This window comes from Dendropsophus ebraccatus, chromosome 3, assembly GCF_027789765.1.
Source record: "Dendropsophus ebraccatus isolate aDenEbr1 chromosome 3, aDenEbr1.pat, whole genome shotgun sequence".
In the NCBI taxonomy this organism is placed as follows: Eukaryota; Metazoa; Chordata; class Amphibia; order Anura; family Hylidae; genus Dendropsophus; species Dendropsophus ebraccatus.
Genome location: NC_091456.1, coordinates 122,234,214 through 122,255,015, shown reverse-complemented (window position 1 = coordinate 122,255,015; position 20,802 = coordinate 122,234,214). Strand labels below are relative to the sequence as shown.

General features: G+C 45.5%; 1 protein-coding gene across 2 annotated transcripts in view; it reads left to right on the top strand.

The window, feature by feature from the left end:
• Window positions 1-20,802, top strand: part of ATCAY (ATCAY kinesin light chain interacting caytaxin) — a 211,983-nt gene that overhangs the window by 70,607 nt on the left and 120,574 nt on the right. For both annotated transcript variants that reach the window (XM_069962602.1, XM_069962604.1), the window contains exons 3-5: window positions 8,330-8,391; window positions 8,471-8,692; window positions 20,276-20,461. In XM_069962602.1, coding sequence (XP_069818703.1) covers window positions 8,330-8,391; window positions 8,471-8,692; window positions 20,276-20,461 — 470 coding nt within the window. The remainder of the gene's footprint in view (window positions 1-8,329; window positions 8,392-8,470; window positions 8,693-20,275; window positions 20,462-20,802) is intronic.

The following is a 20,802-nucleotide window of genomic DNA, read 5'->3' as shown; positions in this document are numbered from 1 at the left end:
CACCCCCGTGTGCTCCCCCAAGTATATAGCGCCCCCCGTGCGCTCCCGCAAGCATATATCGCCCCCATGCACTCCCCCAAGCATATAGCGCCACCCTGCGCTCCCCCAAGTATATAGCACCCCCATGCACTCCCCCAAGTATATAGCGCCCCCTGTGTGCTCCCCCAGGTACATAGCGCCCGTGTGCTCCCCCAAGTATATAGGGCCCCCCGTGCGCTCCCCCAAGTATAAAGCGCCCCCATGCGCTCCTCCAAGTATATAGCGCCCCCTGTGCGCTCCCCAAATTGTATAGTGGCCCCCCGTGCGCTCCTCCAAGTATATAGCACCCCCCCTTGTGCTCCCCCTTATAACATAAAAAAAAAACCACTTATACTCACCTGGGTCCAGGCGTTCCTCTTCTCTTCACTCTTGTGGCTGTACTGCAGCGGTCACAAGAGGCTGCACTCCCTTTACCCTGGCGCCGTCACTCCAGTGACGTCATTCGGTGCTGACACCAGAGGGAGAGTGCGGCCTCTTATGACCGCAGGAAGTGCGGCCACAATGGCCCTCTCTCTGTCAGTGCTGCTGCTAAAGGTAGCTATGGCACTCGTTACGAGCGCTCATAGCTACAATATACAGCGCAGCAGCAGGAGGGGGGGATGGGTGCAGGGGTTGCCATGCATGGGTAAGTAGATTACCCATCCACGGTGCTCCCCCCTGACAGGCTGGTGGCCGGAGCACTGTGCAACCGCACTGGTCGCACATGGCGATGGCCGACCTGCTTGGGGGGGCCCTTTGACCAGTGGGCCCGGTGTACGTGCACCTTTTGCCCTCTGATTAAAGCGGCCCTGGCTGGAGTGCATATACAGTACAGTAGTAGTACAGTCAGTGCACCATCATCTCCCATACTTTACAGTGCTGCGTAGGGTGGGCACTATACAGTAAATGATTGGTGAGGAGTTAGTGATTACTGTACTATAATTGCCGGCTTTGTTGAATGTTTCTTGTATATAATGTACTCTACAGTATAGTCCTGTTGTGTAATGTACTGTAGTGATTAAACTGGAAACTTTTCAATGATATATATGCGTACTGTAGGTAATTATTGGTGGGTGGTAAAACCAATTAAAGGGGTTATCCAGTGTGGGGGCACTGAAATAAAAGACGTCCACTCACCTCATCGCGGCGCTCAGGTCCCCGGTTTCCGGCTGCTTCCGGGTGTCTGTCGCTCAGCCACTCAGTGAAGGAGGCGGGATCCGTTTGAAGTCCTCTCTGATCCCGCCTTCTTCACTGAGTGGCTGAGCAGCCCTGAGACGTAGCGTCTCGGGTGGCATCAGACACCAGCAAGCGGACAGGAACCGGGGACCGGAGCGCCGCGATGAGTGACCCCCCGCTGGAACCGGGGAGGTGAGTGGACGTCTTTTATTTCAGCCACCTCCTCCCTGGTCCCCCTCAGAAAGTGCCCCCATGGAGCACCCCTTTAATCACATTTACATGATTTCCTATGGGAAAACACTGCTGGGTTCTCAAACTGCTTTGTTCTCAAACTGCCTTCCGGAACCAATAAAGTTCGAGAACCGAGGTACCACTGTACTTGAGGAAACATCCAACAAAGCAGTTGCAACTCACCGTTGAAGTGCAGACAAAAAGCGGGTTATCAGTATACAGGCATGAACGTTCACATAGCAATTGCATTCCGCAGAGGCTATGCTCATTTCAGGCTCACAATTTTTTTCTGGCCCTGTAGTACTTGCTACTACAACTACTTAGCTTGTATGCCCTGGTAGCAGATACTGTCTGCTACCACCTCTGTCTGTGAAAGGAACTGTCCAGAATATGCAAAAAAAAGAGCCCCTGGATCCTTATTCAAGAGTCTCGAAACACAGCACTAGCCAGATATCCTTAGCTGGCAGTGTTATCTTTGGCTGGTCTACCTGAGATTAGTGATCTGTTTCTCTTAAAGCGTAACTATCAAATATTTTGACCATTTAGTTTTAGTTAGTTTAGGCCATCATAAGAATTTTTGCAATATACATTAATAAGCTTAAGTGAACATTTTTTTTTAAAGCAACTCTGTACCCACAATCTGTCCCCCCCAAACCACTTGTACCTTCGAATAGCTGCTTTTAATCCAAGATCTGTCCTGTGGTCCTTTTGGCAGGTGATGCAGTTATTGTCCTAAAAAACTACTTTTAAACTTGCAGCCCCGTGCCCTACAGGCGTGGCTTAGAATATCTGTGTCCTAACTTTGCACCACCCCTCCGTCTCTCCTCCCCACCTTCTTCATCATTTGGAACGCCACTGGAACATTTTCTCCTGTCTGAATATTGCACAGGTGCCTTAACGATCCAGCCCATGTGCCCAGCTGACACAGCTGACGAATAGCAGGCAATCTGCCTGGAGCATTCCTAATGATGAGAAGGGCGGGGAGGAGGGACAAAGAGGTTGTGCCAGCCTAATGCATACACTATCTAGGCCACGCCCGTTGGGCACGGGGCTGCAAGTTTAAAAGTTGTTTTTATAGGACAATAACTGCATCACCTGCCAAACGGACTGCAGGACAGATCTTGGATTAGAATCAGCTATCTGAAGGTACAAGTGTGTGTGGGGGGGGGGCAGATTGCGGGGGCAGAGTCGCTTTAAATACATGAAGCTGAATGTGCCCTGTGTCTGCTTCTGTGATACTTTTGCAATCCTGCATGACATGCCCCTCCCTGGAAATCCATCCTGTGTAGCAGCTTTGTACGGACTCTGACAGCAGCATCACATAACAGCCCTGACACAAACACAAGACACAAACACAAACAAAACATCCTCCCCCCCCTCCTAGCAGCACGTTCTCCCCCCTCCCCTCACAGAGGTCACTTAGCAGAGCTGATGTCCCGGGTGTTGTGTGAGGAGCAGCACAGGGGAGGAGCTGGATGGAGGGACTCCAATGTACTGCATGAAGGAGAGTGGGTGAGTCACTGAGGGGAGGACTACAAGTCCAAGCACAACACAGCTGTAGTCCTTCCATAGTACATATAACATTCACTATCAGATGTCTTCAGCAGGTGCCGCCACCTCCATGGTTGACATTATCATACAGTGTTATGAGAGCAGATTACTGTATCTAATCCCACTATGTGTGAGACCATCTGTGGGGCTCTGTATCTAATCTTACTGTGTCAGGCTATGTTCACACTACGTAAAAGTATGGCCGTTGTTGCCATCGGCTGTACTTAATGTGGAGCAGAACAATGCCTTATTTTCAATGGGATTCTGGCCAGAGCATATACACATCGTACACGCTTCGGCCGGGATCCCATGTGGGGCCGCAAATAACTGACATGTCAGTTTTATGCGGCTGCAATTCAATGAATTGCGGCCATAGGAGACCCTGTCAGCTCCGGATGCTCGCTTCACTGTGCGCTATGGGAAGTTCTGATGTGGGCGTGCGGCCAAAAGATCATCCGGCCAGTACTGGCCGGGATTATCCGTGCAGAGTCCAGCCGTACCGTGACCCGGCCTGGGTCACGGAATGGCCGGTCTCTCACGTTGTGTGAACATAGCCTCATACTGTATGTTGGGGCTCTATCTGATCCCACTGTGTGTGACACCATGTGCTAGGGTGCTGGTCAGTGGATGGAGAGACCCAGCCAGGAGAGATAGGGATAGGCCACACCCACATTCAGTCAGCCAGAAAAAAAATTCATTTATTCTTCTGAGCCAAACAACTGGGGATATCTCAGCGAGCACATACACTATCAACACAGTTTATGGCTCTTTTTAAAGTGAATGTACCATCAGGCCCGGGCTGAAGCACTGGAGGCGAGCCGACCCACCCCCAAAGGGAGGAAACCCCAGCCCCTCTATGATAGGGTTCCATTGATTCTAATGGAGCCGCATCATAGAGGGGCGGAGGGTTCCTCCCACTGGGGGTGGGTCGGCCCGCCTCCAGTGCTTCAGCCCAGGCCCAATGGTACATTCACTTTAAAGGGTAACACGTGGGCTTTTTATTTAAGGAATTTCATTTTTTGGCTACTTAATTTTGGCTACTTTCTGGCACCAGCTGATTTAAAACACTTCCTCAACTAGAGGCATACTAAGAAAATGGTAGCTGCCAGGGGGCCCTTGAGCAAAAGATTACCCAACCCTAAACTAGAAGAAGGTTGTAGAATGTATAATTTATCCCCACAGTGTTGCTTGGCAGTAATGAGTTGACCTAGAAGGCAGATTCATAGGCCTTAGTTCACTGAATGAATGTCACAACCCAGTTACCAACTGACCGCAGGTTGGAGCATGACCAGCGGCTCCATTCATTCTCTATGGTGCTGCCGGAAAGAGTTGGCATGCGTCATATGTCCAAGGTTACACTGGGAGAGTCACTGGTATAGAAGGACTTGTTTGTACTCATAGATTCATAGGCCTCTTTTTGAGGTAAAAATATGGTTTTATTAAAGTCAATGGCAAATTGGCTGACAGTGCGCACACTGTATAGAACAGCCATGTCAAACTCTGGCCCGCGGGCCAAATCTGGCCCGTGGTGCCATTATTTTTGGCCCACCAAATGCGCCTCTACATAAATCCCCTGAGCTCCGGAGCTGCGGGGACAATTTAAAGCCTGGCGTAAAAAACGTCGGACTTCATAAATGTCCCCCTTAGTATATGCTCCGGCCGGGATTCCAACCAGCCGCATGAAAAACTGTCAGTTTTATGCGGCCGCTATTCATTAAATTTTTTTACGCCAGGCTTTAAGCTCCTCCTGACTGGTTGGGACAGCTAGTGACATCATTTTATGCCTCCCCTCCTCTTTTTTTGTGTGCGGATCTGCAAAATAACAAGCACAATACAGAGCTCTTGATTCATCTGAATACAACAATTTTTATGATCCAATTTGCACCACATAATAGAATAATATGCAAATTTGGGTCTATTATAAGGTGAGAAACCAGACACTTTAACACTTTAACATAAAAAAGTTCTTGTGCCAAACGTCATCTTTGGACGGACGGCCGAGTCGCTGCCGCCCGTCCCCCCTCCGCCGCGTCACAACTGTGCTCAGCCGCGATTGGCTGAGCACAGTTATGCTCAGCCAATCGCGGCTGAGCGGCTGATGGCGGCCGGCATTCGGAACAGTCGCAGCTGTTCGCCGTCCGCCCGAAGAAGACGTCGCTGAATGAAGATAGAAGACTGGTGTCGGCACGTGACAGGTGAGTATAGCGCACCACACTTCCGGGTACACGGGTGGGGGTGGTGGGACACGGGGAAGGGGGCCATTCACAGACATAACATACATTACAAAGTTGTATAACTTTGTAATGTGTGTTAGTCTGTGAATAATTTTTTACCGCCGCACTACCCCTTTAAGGGCAATCTAATTTCTATGTCAAAAAGAGGGACACTATGGGGGACTGGCCACTATATGAGGCACTATGGGGCACTGGCCACTGTATGAGGCACTATGGAGGGGATCGGCTACTATATGAGGCTTTATGGGGGACTGGCTACTATATGAGGCACTATGGGGGACTGGCCACTATATGAAGCACTATATGGGGGACTGGCCACTATATGAGGCACTATGGGGGACTGGCCACTATATGAGGCACTGGCTACTATATGAGGCACTATGGGGGACTGGCTACTATATGAGGCACTATGAGGGACTGCCCACTATATGAGGTACTATGGGGGACTGGCCACTATATAAGGGCACTATGGGGGACTGGCCACTATATGAGGCACTGGCTACTATATGAGGCACTATAGGGGGGACTGGCTACTATATGAGGCACTATGAGGGGCTGGCTACTATATATGGCACTATAGAGGGGGACTGGCCTCTATATGAGGCACTGTGGAGGGACTGGATACTATATGAGGCACTATGGGGGACTGGCTGCTATATGAGGCACTATAGGGGGGACTGGCTACTATATGAGGCACTATAGGGGACTGGCTACCATATGAGGCACTATAGGGGGGACTGGCTACTATATGAGGCACTATGGGGGGCTGGCTACTATATATGGCACTATAGAGGGAGGCACTATAGGTGGGGCTGGTTACTATATGAGGCACTATGGGGGGATTAGATACTATACCAGGCACTATTGGGGGATTGGCTACTATATAAGGCATTATAGGGGGAACTGGCTACTATATGAGGCACTATGGGGGGATTGGCTACTATATGAGACACTATGGGGGAGATAGGCTACTATATTAGGGTTTTTGTATTCGCCCTGTTGCCAAAAAGACCTAGAAACTGTCCTGTGTAAGGGGATAAGAGGGATGTGGGTCAGAGGGATGTGGGTCAAAAGTAATGACTGCCCCTCCAAAAGAGGGGCACTTAGGGGGGATGCAGTCATCCACCACTGCAGGTTTATTTTAACCCTTAGAATCACCTCTCAGGTGAAATCTTCAGTGCTTTACAAATACTGTGTCTTTTAGGATAAAAAACTTGATTGTATGTTTGTAATATAACTCTCCTGGTTCAATTTAACATTTAAAATCACCTGTCACGATAACGATCGAATTCGAACGATAATCGTACGTGTAAACGCAGCGAACGATCAAATGACGAGCGAGAAATTGTTCATTTTGATCTTTGAACATGTTCTTAAATCTTTGTTCGTCGTTCGCAAAAAATTAGCAGATCGTTCCGTGTAAACAGTCGTTCACTGATTTTACCTATGTACGAGATAGGCTTAAGCGATCGCAAAACGAATTTTTTGTACGATATATCGTTCTGTCTAAATGCTGATCGTTATAAAAAAATCGTTACTTTGAAATCTTTAATCGTACGATCGGGCGAATTATCGTTCTGTGTAAACACAGCATAAGTTGTACACATATATAACTTATAACTGATATAATTTATGATGTATTTTCTGAAGCGGATTGATAAAATACAGCAAATCTGGTACTGTTTTTTAATGCAATATAATTAATGATATAGTTTTATAGATTGGGTCGTTACAGATGTGGCGATGCAAAACATGTATAAATTTTGTGTTTTTTTAGATGTTTTTAAGTAACAGTTTATTCTATATAGGGAATGTAATGCATTTTTATTATTAGGGAGCTAAGGGGGATTACTGTACACTAGTGTAATACTAATCCCGTAGTTACAGGGAGAGATCAGCGATCATACTGACAGCTGATCCCCCACTCTGCTGCCACAGGGGGGCAGCAGAGCATTCCGAAACATTCTGAGGCCTTCCCCCCTCTCCCGAAAAGAGAGCACTGAGAGGGACAGAGGCTGTCATCGTTCTCCCCTGCCTGACCGTTGATATCGAGGACCTACAGGTATGGGCAGCATGCTAGTTAGTTGCTGTTATTGTGCTGGCTGTGGGGCCGCATACAAGGGGGGACACGTTTCGAAACGGTATTAATTCCTTTTTCAAGAATCATGACTCTTGAAAAAGGAATCGGTACAGTTTTGATCGAAACGCATTGGGTCTTTACAATAAATTATTTTATGTTTGGATATTCTTTTAATAATCTTTTGGTGTCTTTTGTTGGACCTGCGCCCTGTTACCCGTGTTTGGTGGCTGGAGGTTGTTTTCTTCTGAAAATGTACGTAAGACAAAGATGCAGATTCAGATACAGATTCTAAAATGCATCCATTGTTCAGTTTCATAGATTATAGACAGTTGTTGCTAGCTTCAGCTGCACAGTCTTAAAAGTATATAATGGCTTAGTGTTTACAACAGGAAACACTTTGTCTAATGTCTGTTCACTTTTGAGCACATACAATCCTACAGCTGCAAACCGAGGTAAATAAAATGAAATGAATTGAAAAGAAAACCACCACTATTTATCTCTTTAATTAGTGAAATTAAAAAGAATGGTATGTTAAGTATGTGATTAGATAATCAGCATTTAAATGTTTATGTAAAATGTCACATTTATAGGAGAACAGTGAACCTTATACTGAACCCAACCCACTGTCCCTACCTATTTCGATCATCTGCACTAGGCACCAGCCCCAAACTGGGGAATGGTCCCTACTCTCAACAGAAAAGAAGTTCCAGCACGTTCAAACTCATTCTTTATTGAAGCATAGCGATACAGTAAAAACCTGAAGGCGCTGACGTGTTTGGATCCGTTAGGATGTTAGTCGTAGCTAGGGCCGTATTTACCACTAGGCACCTGTGGGGAAGGAAACAACTTTTTTTTTTGTTTTTACTTTTTTTAGTCTTCAACCTTCCATTCAGACTTTCCAGTAAATCTGGACATAGGGTGGTATTAGGAAGGGTGATTGTTTAGTATATTGTTTTTGTTACCCAGATAACCCCTTTAATGTCTACATGTAGGAAACCATTATTTTTAGAATTTTTACATACATATCTCTTTTTTACAGGCCTCTTCCTGAAGACACAGGAATGCATAATCTCGGCTCTCCTACAGATGACATTACATCTTGTAGGTACCTTCTAAACAAAAATGTTCTTAGATATAAAATGTTACATCTTTGATGTTTATCTTATGTCTTTTTCTGTAGCTCCACCAGATTCACTAAACATCAGTGGATCTCATCGCAAGCGGAAAACTCTAGTGGCTCCAGAGATTAATATCTCATTGGACCAGAGTGAAGGCTCTGTACTTTCTGATGACTTTCTAGACACACCAGATGATTTGGACATCAATGTGGATGATATAGAGACTCCAGATGAAACAGATTCATTAGAGTTTCTGGGCAATGGAAATGAATTGGAATGGGAAGGTAAGATAATCTAATTAGTGAAGTCTGATATTTTGTACCAAAGTTTAAAATACCCCTTGTCCATTATTTTTTTAAAAAAAGAAGTTTTTAAATAAATAAATAAACATATTATATATCGTAGCGTGCGGAATTGTCAGATCTATTAAAAAATAACATTAACATTGTTCCCACACGGTGAACGGCGAAAATGGAAAAAAAAACCCCCACTAGGATTGCTGATTTTATTAAATTATATATCAGAAAAAAATTAATACCAATATGATATTAATAAAAATTAGAGATCATGGAGCAAAAAGTGACACCCCAGCCCCCAGCCCTGTAGGTGGAGTTAAAGAGTACCTGTCTTGAAAAATAACTGTTGGCATCAGGCATGTCAAAAGTTATTGATTATAGTAGGTCTCACTGTTCTGAGACTCTGCAATTAGAAGATATATTCGGGGAGAGAGCACATCAACATTGCCATCCAGTCCCTGGCCATATCTCTGTAACAGCCAATTCTAAAAATGTAAGTCTATGAGACTGTATTAGTGGAATTCGTGGCTGGTCATAAAGTGGAACTGCTCTATCTCTGGCTGTATCTCTATATCTCCAGCCAGTCTCACTGGTCTCTGGTCCCACTGTGATCAAAAACTTTTCACATGCCTGGTGACATGTCAAGTGTTATCTTTCATGACAACTACTCTTTTAACTGCCACTGTTTTTATTGGATATCTGTTCACAAAGCTTCCGAGTTCAAGTGGTTGCCAATATGTCAACATATTATAAATGTGTTTGGACACTAGTGGACCCACTACTTGTATGTGTGTACTACACTGATGTTGCACTTCTTTGCAGTTGGTTATACCAGAGAAGGCTTTATGTAATAACTAGAGATGAGCGAATACGATTCGATCAAGATGGTATTCGATCGAATATTGCGGTATTCAAAAAAATTCAATAGAGTGTGGCGAATATGCGGGAAACATTCGAAAGCCCTGCACTTTTTTTAAATCCCATCACCCTGCAGGGAGGCCGTGAGGGACCCTGGGAGTACACACGCAGCACAAAAACGACCTCTACCCTCATTAGATAGCTGAACCTCATGACCTCAAATCTTTAATACTTGACTTCTGCTTCTCGACCACAGATGTGCTTTCAACCTAGCCAGGGAAAGATCTTGTATCAGGAAGAGATAGGCTTTAGTAGAGTTTTGGTTTGGCAGGCTTACTTCAGAACCCAAAATTCTTTTTCAGGGCTAAGATCCAGCGAAAAAGTCAACTCTGAATCCAAAGCACTTCTCAGTGCTAAGAAATAGATAGCAGCATCAGCATCAGCAAGTGTATTCATTCCAGTACCTTGTTTGTACAAGTGACTTATAATGTCCCTGGTTTAGCCCACTAAGGACACATTATACTAAGGGCAACTGATATATACTGTTCCAGTAGCCCAGTAAAAGGCACGTTATACATACTGTTCCAACAGCCAACTAAGGGAACCTGATATATACTGTTCCAGTAGCCCATTAAGGGCACCAGATATAAACTGTTCCAGTAGCGCACTAAGGGCACCTGGCCCAGTAAAAGGCACCTGAAACATATTGTTCCAGTAGCCCAGAAAAAGGCACGTCATACATACTGTTCCAGTAGCCCAGTAAAAGGCACGTCATACATACTGTTCCAGTAGACCAGTAAAAGGCACGTCATACATACTGTTTCAGTAGGCCACTAAAGGTACCTGATATATACTGTTCCAGTAGCCCACTAAGGGCACCTGATATATACTGTTCCAGTAGCTCAGTAAAAGACACGTAATACATATTGTTCCAGTAGCCCAGAAAAAGGCACTTAATACATAATGTTCTAGGAGCCCACTAAGGGCTCCTTATATATACTGTTCCAGTAGCCCAGTAAAAGGCACCTGAAACATATTGTTCCAGTAGCCCAAAAAAAGGCACGTCATACATACTGTTCCAGTAGCCCAGTAAAGGCACGTCATACATACTGTTCCAGTAGCCCAGTAAAAGGCACGTGATACATATTGTCCCAGTAGCCCAGAAAAGACACGTCATACATACTGTTCCAGTAGCCTAGTAAAAGGCACGTCATACATACTGTTTCAGTAGGCCACTAAGGGTACCTGATATATACTGTTCCAGTAGCCCGCTAAGGGCACCTGATATATACTGTTCCAGTAGCTCAGTAAAAGACATGTAATACATATTGTTCCAGTAGCCCAGAAAAGACACGTCATACATACTGTTCCAGTAGCCCAGTAAAAGGCACGTCATACATACTGTTTCAGTAGGCCACTAAGGGTACCTGATATATACTGTTCCAGTAGCCCACTGAGGTCACCTCATATATACTGTTCCAGTAGCTCAGTAAAAGACACGTAATACATATTGTTCCAGTAGCCCAGAAAAAGGCACGTAATACATACTGTTCCAGTAGCCCACTAAGGGCACCTGATATACTGTATACTGTTCCAGTAGCCTAGTAAAAGGCACATGACAAATATTGTTCCAGTAGCCCAGAAAAAGGAATGTAATACATACTGTTCCAGTAGCCCAGTAAAAGGCACATGATACATATTGTTCCAGTAGCCCAAAAAAAGGCACGTCATACATACTGTTTCAGTAGCCCAGTAAAAGGCACGTCATACATACTGTTCCAGTAGGCCACTAAGGAAACCTGATATATACTGTTCCAGTAGCCCACTAAGGGCACCTGATATATACTGTTCCAGTAGCCCACTAAGGGCACCTGATATATACTGTTCCAGTAGCCCAGTAAAAGGCATGTGATACATATTGTTCCAGTAGCCCATTAAAAGGCACGTCATACATACTGTTCCAGTAGCCCACTAAGGGTACCTGATATATACTGTTCCAGTAGCCCACTGAGGGCAAGTGATACCACACAGCAAAACAAATTATCTTTGAATCCAAGGCACTTCTCAGTGCTACTACATAGATCTTAGCAGCAGCAGTAGTTTTCAGTACCCAGTACCCAGTGTGTACACTGTACACCAGACGTATAGTTTCCCTATTGTACCGTGTGGGCACTAGGAACAATATATAGCAAGTGTTCTTGTAGCCCACTGCGGGCTTGTTATACATAGTGTTCTTGTAGCCCACTGCGAGAATGTTATGCATAGTGTCCCTATAGGCCATTGAGTTGAGCCCTCCAAAAATTAGATTTGAGGCTCTAGAGGTGTCCCCCCCTCCAAAAAAAAATTAAATAAATTGTCCTTAGTAGGGCCTACAATTGCTGCCTTTTCAAAATTACTTGGGGGCCCTTGAGGCGAGCCACTGAAAAAAATGGGTCTATTAGGCCCCACAGGTGCAGTGGTACAGTGGTTGAGGAGGAAGAGTAGGAGGTAATGTGACAGGGTCAGGCACAAGGCACTTCACTTTCGTCTGCTTTGCTCTGGTGGAGGAGAAGTTTGGAAGTGTGGGTCAGTCCAGTTGCTGTTCATTTTTATTAGCGTCAGGCGGTCATCACTCTCCGTGGATAGGCGGTTGCACTTATCTGTTATAATTCCCCTGGCTGTGCTGAAAACCCTCTCGAATAACACACTGGCGGGAGGGCAGGCCAGCACCTCCAAAGCATACAAAGAGAGCTCAAGCCATGTGTCCAGCTTGGATACCCAATAAGTGTATGGCGCAGAGGATCGGGGAGAACAGGGTTACGGTCCGCCATGTACTCTCGCAACATCCGCCAATACTTTTCCCTCCTGCTGGTAGTAGGCCCATCAGTGCTGGATGTTTGGTGCTTGGGTGCCATTAAATTGTCCCACACTTTGAACAGTGTTCCCTTTTTGGTCGTGGACCTTGCGGATGGTGGAACATTCTCGCAGGAACTCTCCTCTCTTCCGCCAGCGTTGGTGGACGGGAAGATCTTCATTATCGTCTGCAGGAGTTCCACCTTGTATTGTTTTATCCGCTGGGTCCTCTCCTCCAGGGGAATGAGAGAGGAAACCTGGTCTCTATACCGGGGGTCCAGGAGTGCAAATATCCAGTATCGGCTACTGTCCATTATACGGACAATGCGTTTATCCCTTACAAAGCAGCCCAACATGAAGTCTGCCATGTGTGTCAGACTCTGAACAAGCAACAATGGGCTGTCCCCACCAGAAGGATGACTTTCCCATTCCTCCTCTTCCTCCTCAGCCTCCTCCTCTCCCCATCCACGCTTAACCGCTGGTACACACCCAACGTGAGTGCTACCCTCAAAAGTATGTGCACCCACCTCCTCTTCCACATCCTCCATGTTGTCGTCCTCTTCTTACTCCTGACATTGGTGATGAGAAGCTGACAACAGTGTGCTCTGTGTTCCGCTCCAAAACATCTCCTGCTATATGGTCCTCCTCCCCACACAACTCGCTCTGCTTTGTGAAGAGCAGGGATTGTTTGATGACGCATAGGAGAGGGATAGTTACGCTCACTATAGCATCATGGTAGCTGACCCTCTGGGTGGATTCCTCGTATATGCGCAAAACTTCAAATATTTCTGCCATCCATGCCCAGGCATGGCTGGCAAACTGAGGTAGCTGAGTGGTAGGTAGGCACGCGGGGATTTTGGAGCTGGTATTCCATCAGAGCTCTCTGTTGCTCACACACCCTCGACAACATGTAATAGTGGTAATGTCGCACATTAGCCGATGTTGAGGCAAATAGAGGCGTTGCCGGAGCTTCCTCAGGCTGGCAGCGGCACGACTTATGAAAGTGGGCACACAAGCGCCGCACTTTCAACAGTAGCTGGGGGAGGTTGAGGTAACTTTTCAGGAAACGTACCACCAAATTAAAAACGTGGGGCAGGCATGGAATATGTTTGATTCGGGAAGCTCCAAATATGCCACCAAGTTTCGGCCATTATCACACACAACTATAAGTGGTACCAGCTGCAACGGCACGAGCCAAATTTATGCCTGATGCAAGATTGCATCTCTTGCCTTTGGGGTGCTGTGCTTTTTATCGCCAAGCTAATAAGCATGAACACAGCCTGCTGACGTTTCCCCACTCCAGTGCTGCAGCGCTTCCATCCAGCGGCTGAGGAAGATGTTAAGGCAGAAAAGGAGGAGGTGGGGTTGAGAGAACCCGTGCTGGCAATTTTGTGTGTAGGGGTGGAGGCAGTCACTCCCAGTTTGAGACGCGGTCCCAGGTTTTACCACATTGACCCACTGTGCTGCGAGGGAGATGTAGCTCACTGAGTATCTGAGGGCCCGCTCAATGTTACGGGACACATGCTGGTGCAAAGCAGGGACCGCACGCCGGGAAAAATAGTGGCGGCTAGGAACCGAATACCGCGGCGTGGCAGCCACCATCAGGTCACAAAAGGACGGGGTCTCTACAAGCCTAAACGGCAACATCTCGAGGGCCAGCATCTTTGAAATGTGGCTGTTTAGGGCTCGGTCTTGTGGGTGGCTTTCTGCAATACTTTCGCTTGTGCTCAAAAACCTGCACGATACACAATTGTTGGGAGGAAGCAAACAAAACTGGGCACAGGCGAAGGGGAGGCTAAGGTTGAAGGCCAAGACGTGGCTGAAGCGGAGGCCGATGTGTAGGTGTCCTGCCTGGTTATCCGGACTGCAGAGGCAGCAGACAAACGAGGGAAAGAAGCAGCAGCGAGCAGGGCAGTTTCTAGATCATTTTGGCAACAGGGCGAATCTTGATAAAAGCGCCCCCCCCCCCCCCCCCTGCAACCTCACTCAATTTAGCTCTGGAGAAGGAAGGGGGGCTTTATCAAGATTCGGGTTATTAGGAAGAAGCAGTGTGTGTATTATGGCATAGATCGGTGTTACACCCCTAAGAGATAATGTTCAACCGAATACAAAATCATCATACAGGGACTCACAGGTGACATTCTCTTGTTCTTTTTGATCTGTGGCACCATTTTCCTTTTCCTCTCCAACGGGCCCGGACCACCATGACGGTTTCTTGCAGCTACAATTCGTCTCTTCAGAACCTGCCAGACAAACATCTCAGGCTCCACACTTATCCAGCAACTTCCTTCCCCTTTTCCCTCCTTTAGGCTCCTAAACTATAGTAATTCTGCTGCTTGGTGCAGTAAAGTCTGCAAGGTGTGACCTCCATCACACTGACATACAGGATACTGGGAGAGCTGGGTGACCTCCATTACACTGACATACAGGATGCTGGAAGAGCTGGGTGACCTCCATTACACTGACATACAGGATGCTGGGAGAGCTTGGTGACCTTCATTACACTGACATACAGGATACTGGGAGAGCTGGATGACCTCTATCACACTGACATACAGGATGCTGGGAGAGCTGGGTGACCTCCATCACACTGACATACAGGATGCTGGGAGAGCTTGGTGACCTCCATCACACTGACATACAGGATACTGGGAGAGCTGGGCGACCTCCATTATACTGACATACAGGATACTGGGAAAGCTGGATGACCTCCATCACACTGACATACAGGATACTGGGAGAGCTGGGTGACCTCCATTACACTGACATACAGGATGCTGGGAAAGCTGTGTGACCTCCATTACACTGACATACAGGATGTTGGGAGAGCTGGGTGACCTCCATTACACTGACATACAGGATACTGGGAAAGCTGTGTGACCTCCATCACACTGACATACAGGATGCTGGGAGAGCTGGGTGACCTCCATTACACTGACATACATGATACTGGGAAAGCTGGGTGACCTCGATTATACTGACATACAGGATACTGGGAAAGCTGGGTGACCTCCATTACACTGACATGTTTCTGCAGTCCAGACTCTTGGCTGCCATCGAGACTGGACTGTGTGGACAAATGGGTGGAAGCATTATCGGCTATCCATTTGACCACCTGTTCCTGCTGATCTAGCCTTAACAGCGGTGCACTCCACCCTCCACCTAGCTGGTTAAGGAACTGAGGGATGTTGTATGAACGTAAACTTGCCTGTCCCATAGCAGCAGCCATTAATGGTCCGGGTGCTTGCACGCGGCTTGTGCCTACACACGGCCCCTTCCCTTTGCGCTACCCTTGTTCATAGTTGTTTCAGATGCCCACATGTGCCCTCAATGGGCTTTAGGAACACTATGTGTAGCGTGCCCACTATCACGACTCCAGTATATTTCACATTCCTGTATCACTCCTGTATATTACACATCCCCGTATCATGACTTACGTATATAACACATCCCCATATCACGACTCCAGTATATTATACACATCTCCTTATCACGACTCCAGTATATTACACATCCACGTATCACGACTCCAGTATATTACACATCCACGTATCACGACTCCAGTATATTACACATCCCATAATTAGGTTCACAGCATATTACTCACCGGCACAAATCACAGAAATTTTGCAAGGACTTTGTACTTAAGGTTCGACCATGTTTTCACCTGTTCAGATCCTGCTGGAGTGCACGTATCACTTGGCTTTGGATACGCCTTTTATGTGTGTTGGGGTTAGTGACAGGGACATGTTCCAGGGCATAATCCCTTTCATCCATGATTTGAACCATGGGATTCAGCTCTTCTTGGCTAAAAGGGGACGATTTCATGGACATTTTTTAGCCTCTACTATGCTCTGCTCTGCTGCAGCCTAACGTTCGTACAGCATGATGCTTGATACGCACGAATTACATGACGCTCTATGGATGCACATTGGAATCATGTATGTAACGCTGCGCAAGAAATACGAAGGAGATGTGTGAACATTGCCGTAAACGTTCGTAAAGCGCTTGCAAATATTTTTCCTTCGCAACTGCGGAGAGTGGCATTATACTGAGATTTTTGGGTGTTGGGTGCACCCAGGCATGCTCCCCCTAATGTCCCAGTGTCATTCCGGAGTTGTTGGCATTGTTTAGGGAGGGTTCATGGGGAACTTGGTGACCTCCAAGTGGTCGAATTTGGATTTCCAAGTGGCGAGAATTGTTTTCCAATAGACTATAATGGGATCGAATATTCGTTCGAATAGTCGAATCTCGGTACCTTACTACTCACTCATCTCTAGTAATGACAACCAACAACATAAGCAATAAAAATTTTGAAACCAACCCCAGAGTGTAAAGCATGCAAAAGTACACTAACAGAACAACTTAAGGGCTACTTCATGTTAAAAAAGAATGTTGTCTCACATCCAAGTGATAGATCAATGGACATTGGGGGTAACTGCACATTGCTTCATTTGTTTGCTCTTTAATTCTTCATGTTGGTGATGCTGTGTGTCTGTTAATTGCAAGATAATTATACACAGCCTACTACTGTAATATGGCTTCTGCCCTTTTTTTCCATAAATTTTATACTATAGTATGCCATGTTAAAATATTATTTTAAAAAAAGTATTGATACACTGCCAATTTAGCAAGTGTTCCCTCTTACAAAGAACAGAGAGGTCTTTAATTTTTATTGTAGGAATACTTCAACAGTAAGAGACACAATACATAGAAATCCTAAAATTTACATGTTACATGTTACTGTATACACCTGTATTACACCTTTCCACACAATCAGTCAATCCCAATCCAACCTCTCTGTCCTGGTCACCAAGGACAAAATTATAGACCTGCACAAGGCTGGGAAGGGCTACAGGGCAATAGGCAAGCAGAACTTTTTGGTACTAACTCCACTCAGGGCCAGGACAAAGGGTAGGCAGGGGTAGGCGATGGCCTAGGGCGCCATCTGGTGGTGAATTACAGGGGGCGCTATTCTATCCACCACATAGGGGCCTCCACAAGCCTGAACCCAGTAGCAGGGTTTGTGGTAGAAAAGCAAACAGTAGAGGATGCACAAACTCATTTACACCATGTGGTGTGTATCCTCCACTGTCTGCTGCTGTCCCTGAGGTTGCCCTGGCTCTCAGGTCCCGGGGATGGGGGAGGAGAGGACACGGAGCACAAGCCTGCACAGCGTCATCAACAGGAAGGCCCCCGGCAGAGCTGTCTCCACTGCCTGACTACAGCTGTCCTTATCTGAGGTCCTGACCCTGCACAGCCAGGATGTCTGCCAGTAAGGAGACCAGTATCAAAGAGGTTGCACATGTGTATGTGCATGTATGTGTGAGTGAGTGAGGGTGCATGTAGCTATGTATGTATGTATATATGTATGAGTGAGTGAGTGATGGTGCATGTATGTATGTATGTATATATGTGTGAGTGAGGGCACATGTATGTATGTGTGAGTGAGTGTGCATGTATGTGTGAATGAGGATGCATGTATGTATGTGTGTGAGTAAGTGAGGGTGTATGTACTGTATGTGTGAGTGAGGGTGCATGTATGAATGTATGTATGTATGTATGTGCGAGTGAGGGTGCATATATGAGTGAGTGAGGGTGCATGTATGTGTGTGTGTGTGTGTGTGTGAGGGTGCATGTATGTTTTTTTTTTGTTTTTGTTTTTTTTTTTTTGGGGGGGGGGGGGGGGGGGGCGCTATTTGCCTTCTTTAAATAGGGCACCAGAACTCCTTGTCCAGCCCTGACTCCACTAGTCATGTTTGAAGGAAGAAGAAAAAAGAGAACACTTTGGAGGTGTTTTTCTGCAAAGAGGACAGGACGACTGCATAGTATTGAAGGGAGGATGGATGCGGCCAGTCGTGTATTGCTAGATTTTGGCCAACAACCTCCTTTCCTCACTAGCAACATTGAAAATGGGTCGTGGCTGGGTTTTCCACCTCCAGTATCTTTGGAGGAAGCTGAAACTTAGGGTCCTAGTAGACAAAACAATTTTTTTGCGAAAATCGAATAAGGATAAACGATCGCAAATGAGATTGTTTATCATTAACCTGAAATCGTTCACCAGAACTATAGTCGTTAGTTATGATCGTTAAAACGATCGTTACTATGCTCCTTTACTCCATCTGATCTCAGCAAAAGAAGTAACAATTTGGAATAACACTGAACGATTACTGAACAAATGTGGACTCACAGTGAATGAATGTGGGATTACAGCGAACTATTAGCAAACGATTAACAATGATTTTAGGATCAACGATTAACGACTCGCAACGATTTTTTAATCGGTGCCTCCAATAACACTGGGCGAATATTGTTTAAAGAGTCACTGTCGTTTTTTTTTTGTTTTTTTTTGCAGAAATCAATAGTCCAGGCGATTTTAAGAAACTTTGTAATTGGGTTTATTAGCCAAATCTGCCATTATCTGCATGTAAAAAGCCTTTTCCCAGGTCCCCCCCTCCTTCCTCTTTTTCATCCACTCCAAAAAATCTGAAAATTGTGACTTGTTGCAGGAGTCGTACCCTGTCTGCTCTAGGGAGAGGGGAGGGGGGAGGAGGAAGGAGGGAGTTAGCCAGCAGCAGAAAGCAGATAACAGAGGATTACAGGCACAGAGCTGGGTGACAGCTGTAATCTGCGCTCAGACAGGTCACTGGTGATGGTCAGAAGAGATAACTGGTGAGGGATTTGTAGATTAACTCTTTGTTGTCCTGTTTTGGTCTTTTCTTTAGCTCTCTCCATAGGAGAACAATGAAGACAGGGGGGAGAGCTTCATACTGCTTTTTCATGATAAAAATGCATTTTTCGGATAATAAACCCAATTACAAAGTTTCTTAAAATCGCCTGGACTATTGATTTCTGCAAAAAAAAAATTCACGACAGTGACACTTTAAATTGAAACAATATAAGATTTTCTGCATGATAATCGGCCTGTGTAATAGAGCCCTTAATGTTGCCCAGCCACAGCCCCGAAGCCCTGAGTGAGACAAAATCCCTGCTCCAATGTGTGCAAACTTGGTCAAAAGCTGCAGGAAATGTCTGACCTCTGTAATTGCAAAATTGGCAGTCAAATACGTATTTTCCCCACTGTATATACTCTTGGATTTAGGAAATCTATGACATACAGTAATACAAAGGTTAGTTTATTGGGGGAATGTATTAGAACCGACTTTTAGACGCTGGTCTTAGTAAAGAGCTGGTAGAGGGGGAGAGTTCCCAAACAGTCTGTCCCAGAAGTAGCACATCTGCTGATCCCCCTCCCCTGCATACTTCCTTGGAAATAAACCACTTGATCCTACAACAGTGAGTGCCAGCAATTTTCTTTTCCCTGCATTAATAAAGAGATACTTTAGAATAAGACCTGGTTCACATGACGATTTTGCTGTCTTCTAAATGTATCTGTTAAATTTTAAAAAAAAATGATTAAAAACGGATGCTGTTGTATGACATTGACTTACATTATAAAAGAAAATGGATTAAAACAGTTCCCTTTTTTTTTTTTTTTTTTTTTACATACCACGTTTTTCTGTATATTTTGCAAAACAAATACAGTGAGACTGATGTGAACCTAGCCTAAGGCTCCTTGAAAGTTTTAAGATCTAATAAAAAGATTTACATTAGGTGCATATTTAAGTTTATCTACCACACACTGAAATCAAGCTACCAGCTGGTGTAGATTTTTACTATACTTAAATTGAGTAATGCCAAATTTCCTGGGCTGCAGAAGGGCTCCTGCTAAGCCCTCTCTATTTTTTTTTTTAAATGTCATAAGCAGCACACATTTATTTTGCACAGATTGGTGTGTACAAGGTAATTTTTGTCATAGTTGGCATACCCTCATATGAATAACGGTAAAGGTATTTACATGTAAAATTATTTTATCTACAGATGACACACCTGTAGCAAGTGCCAAGAATATGCCCGGAGACAGTGCTGACTTGTTTGGTGATGGAGCTGTGGAAGAAGGGGGAACTACAAATGGACGTCTGTGGAGAACCATGATCATTGGGGAGCAGGAACATCGCATTGATCTGCAAATGATCAAACCATATATGAAGGTGGTTACACATGGAGGTGAAGGGTTACACTTATTTACATTTATTTAATAAATCTCACTGTTGTGGAAATAAATTCTTATGGTGAGTTCACATGTACAGGATTTGCAGCAGATTTCATGGCATAGATTTGAAGTTGCAGATTTGCTTTGAATCTGCAACTTCAGATCTGCACCATCAAATCTGCTGCAGATCCTGTACGTGTGAAACTGGCCTTAGACTGAATTTAGAGTCAGCCTGAAAGGCTGTCTCAGTTACCAGACAACATCTATTTATCTATCAGTAAGGGTATGTACTCAGTACAGAATCCATGCGGATAACTTTTTATTTGGATTCCGACGCTTGTCCCCGCCTCCCCCA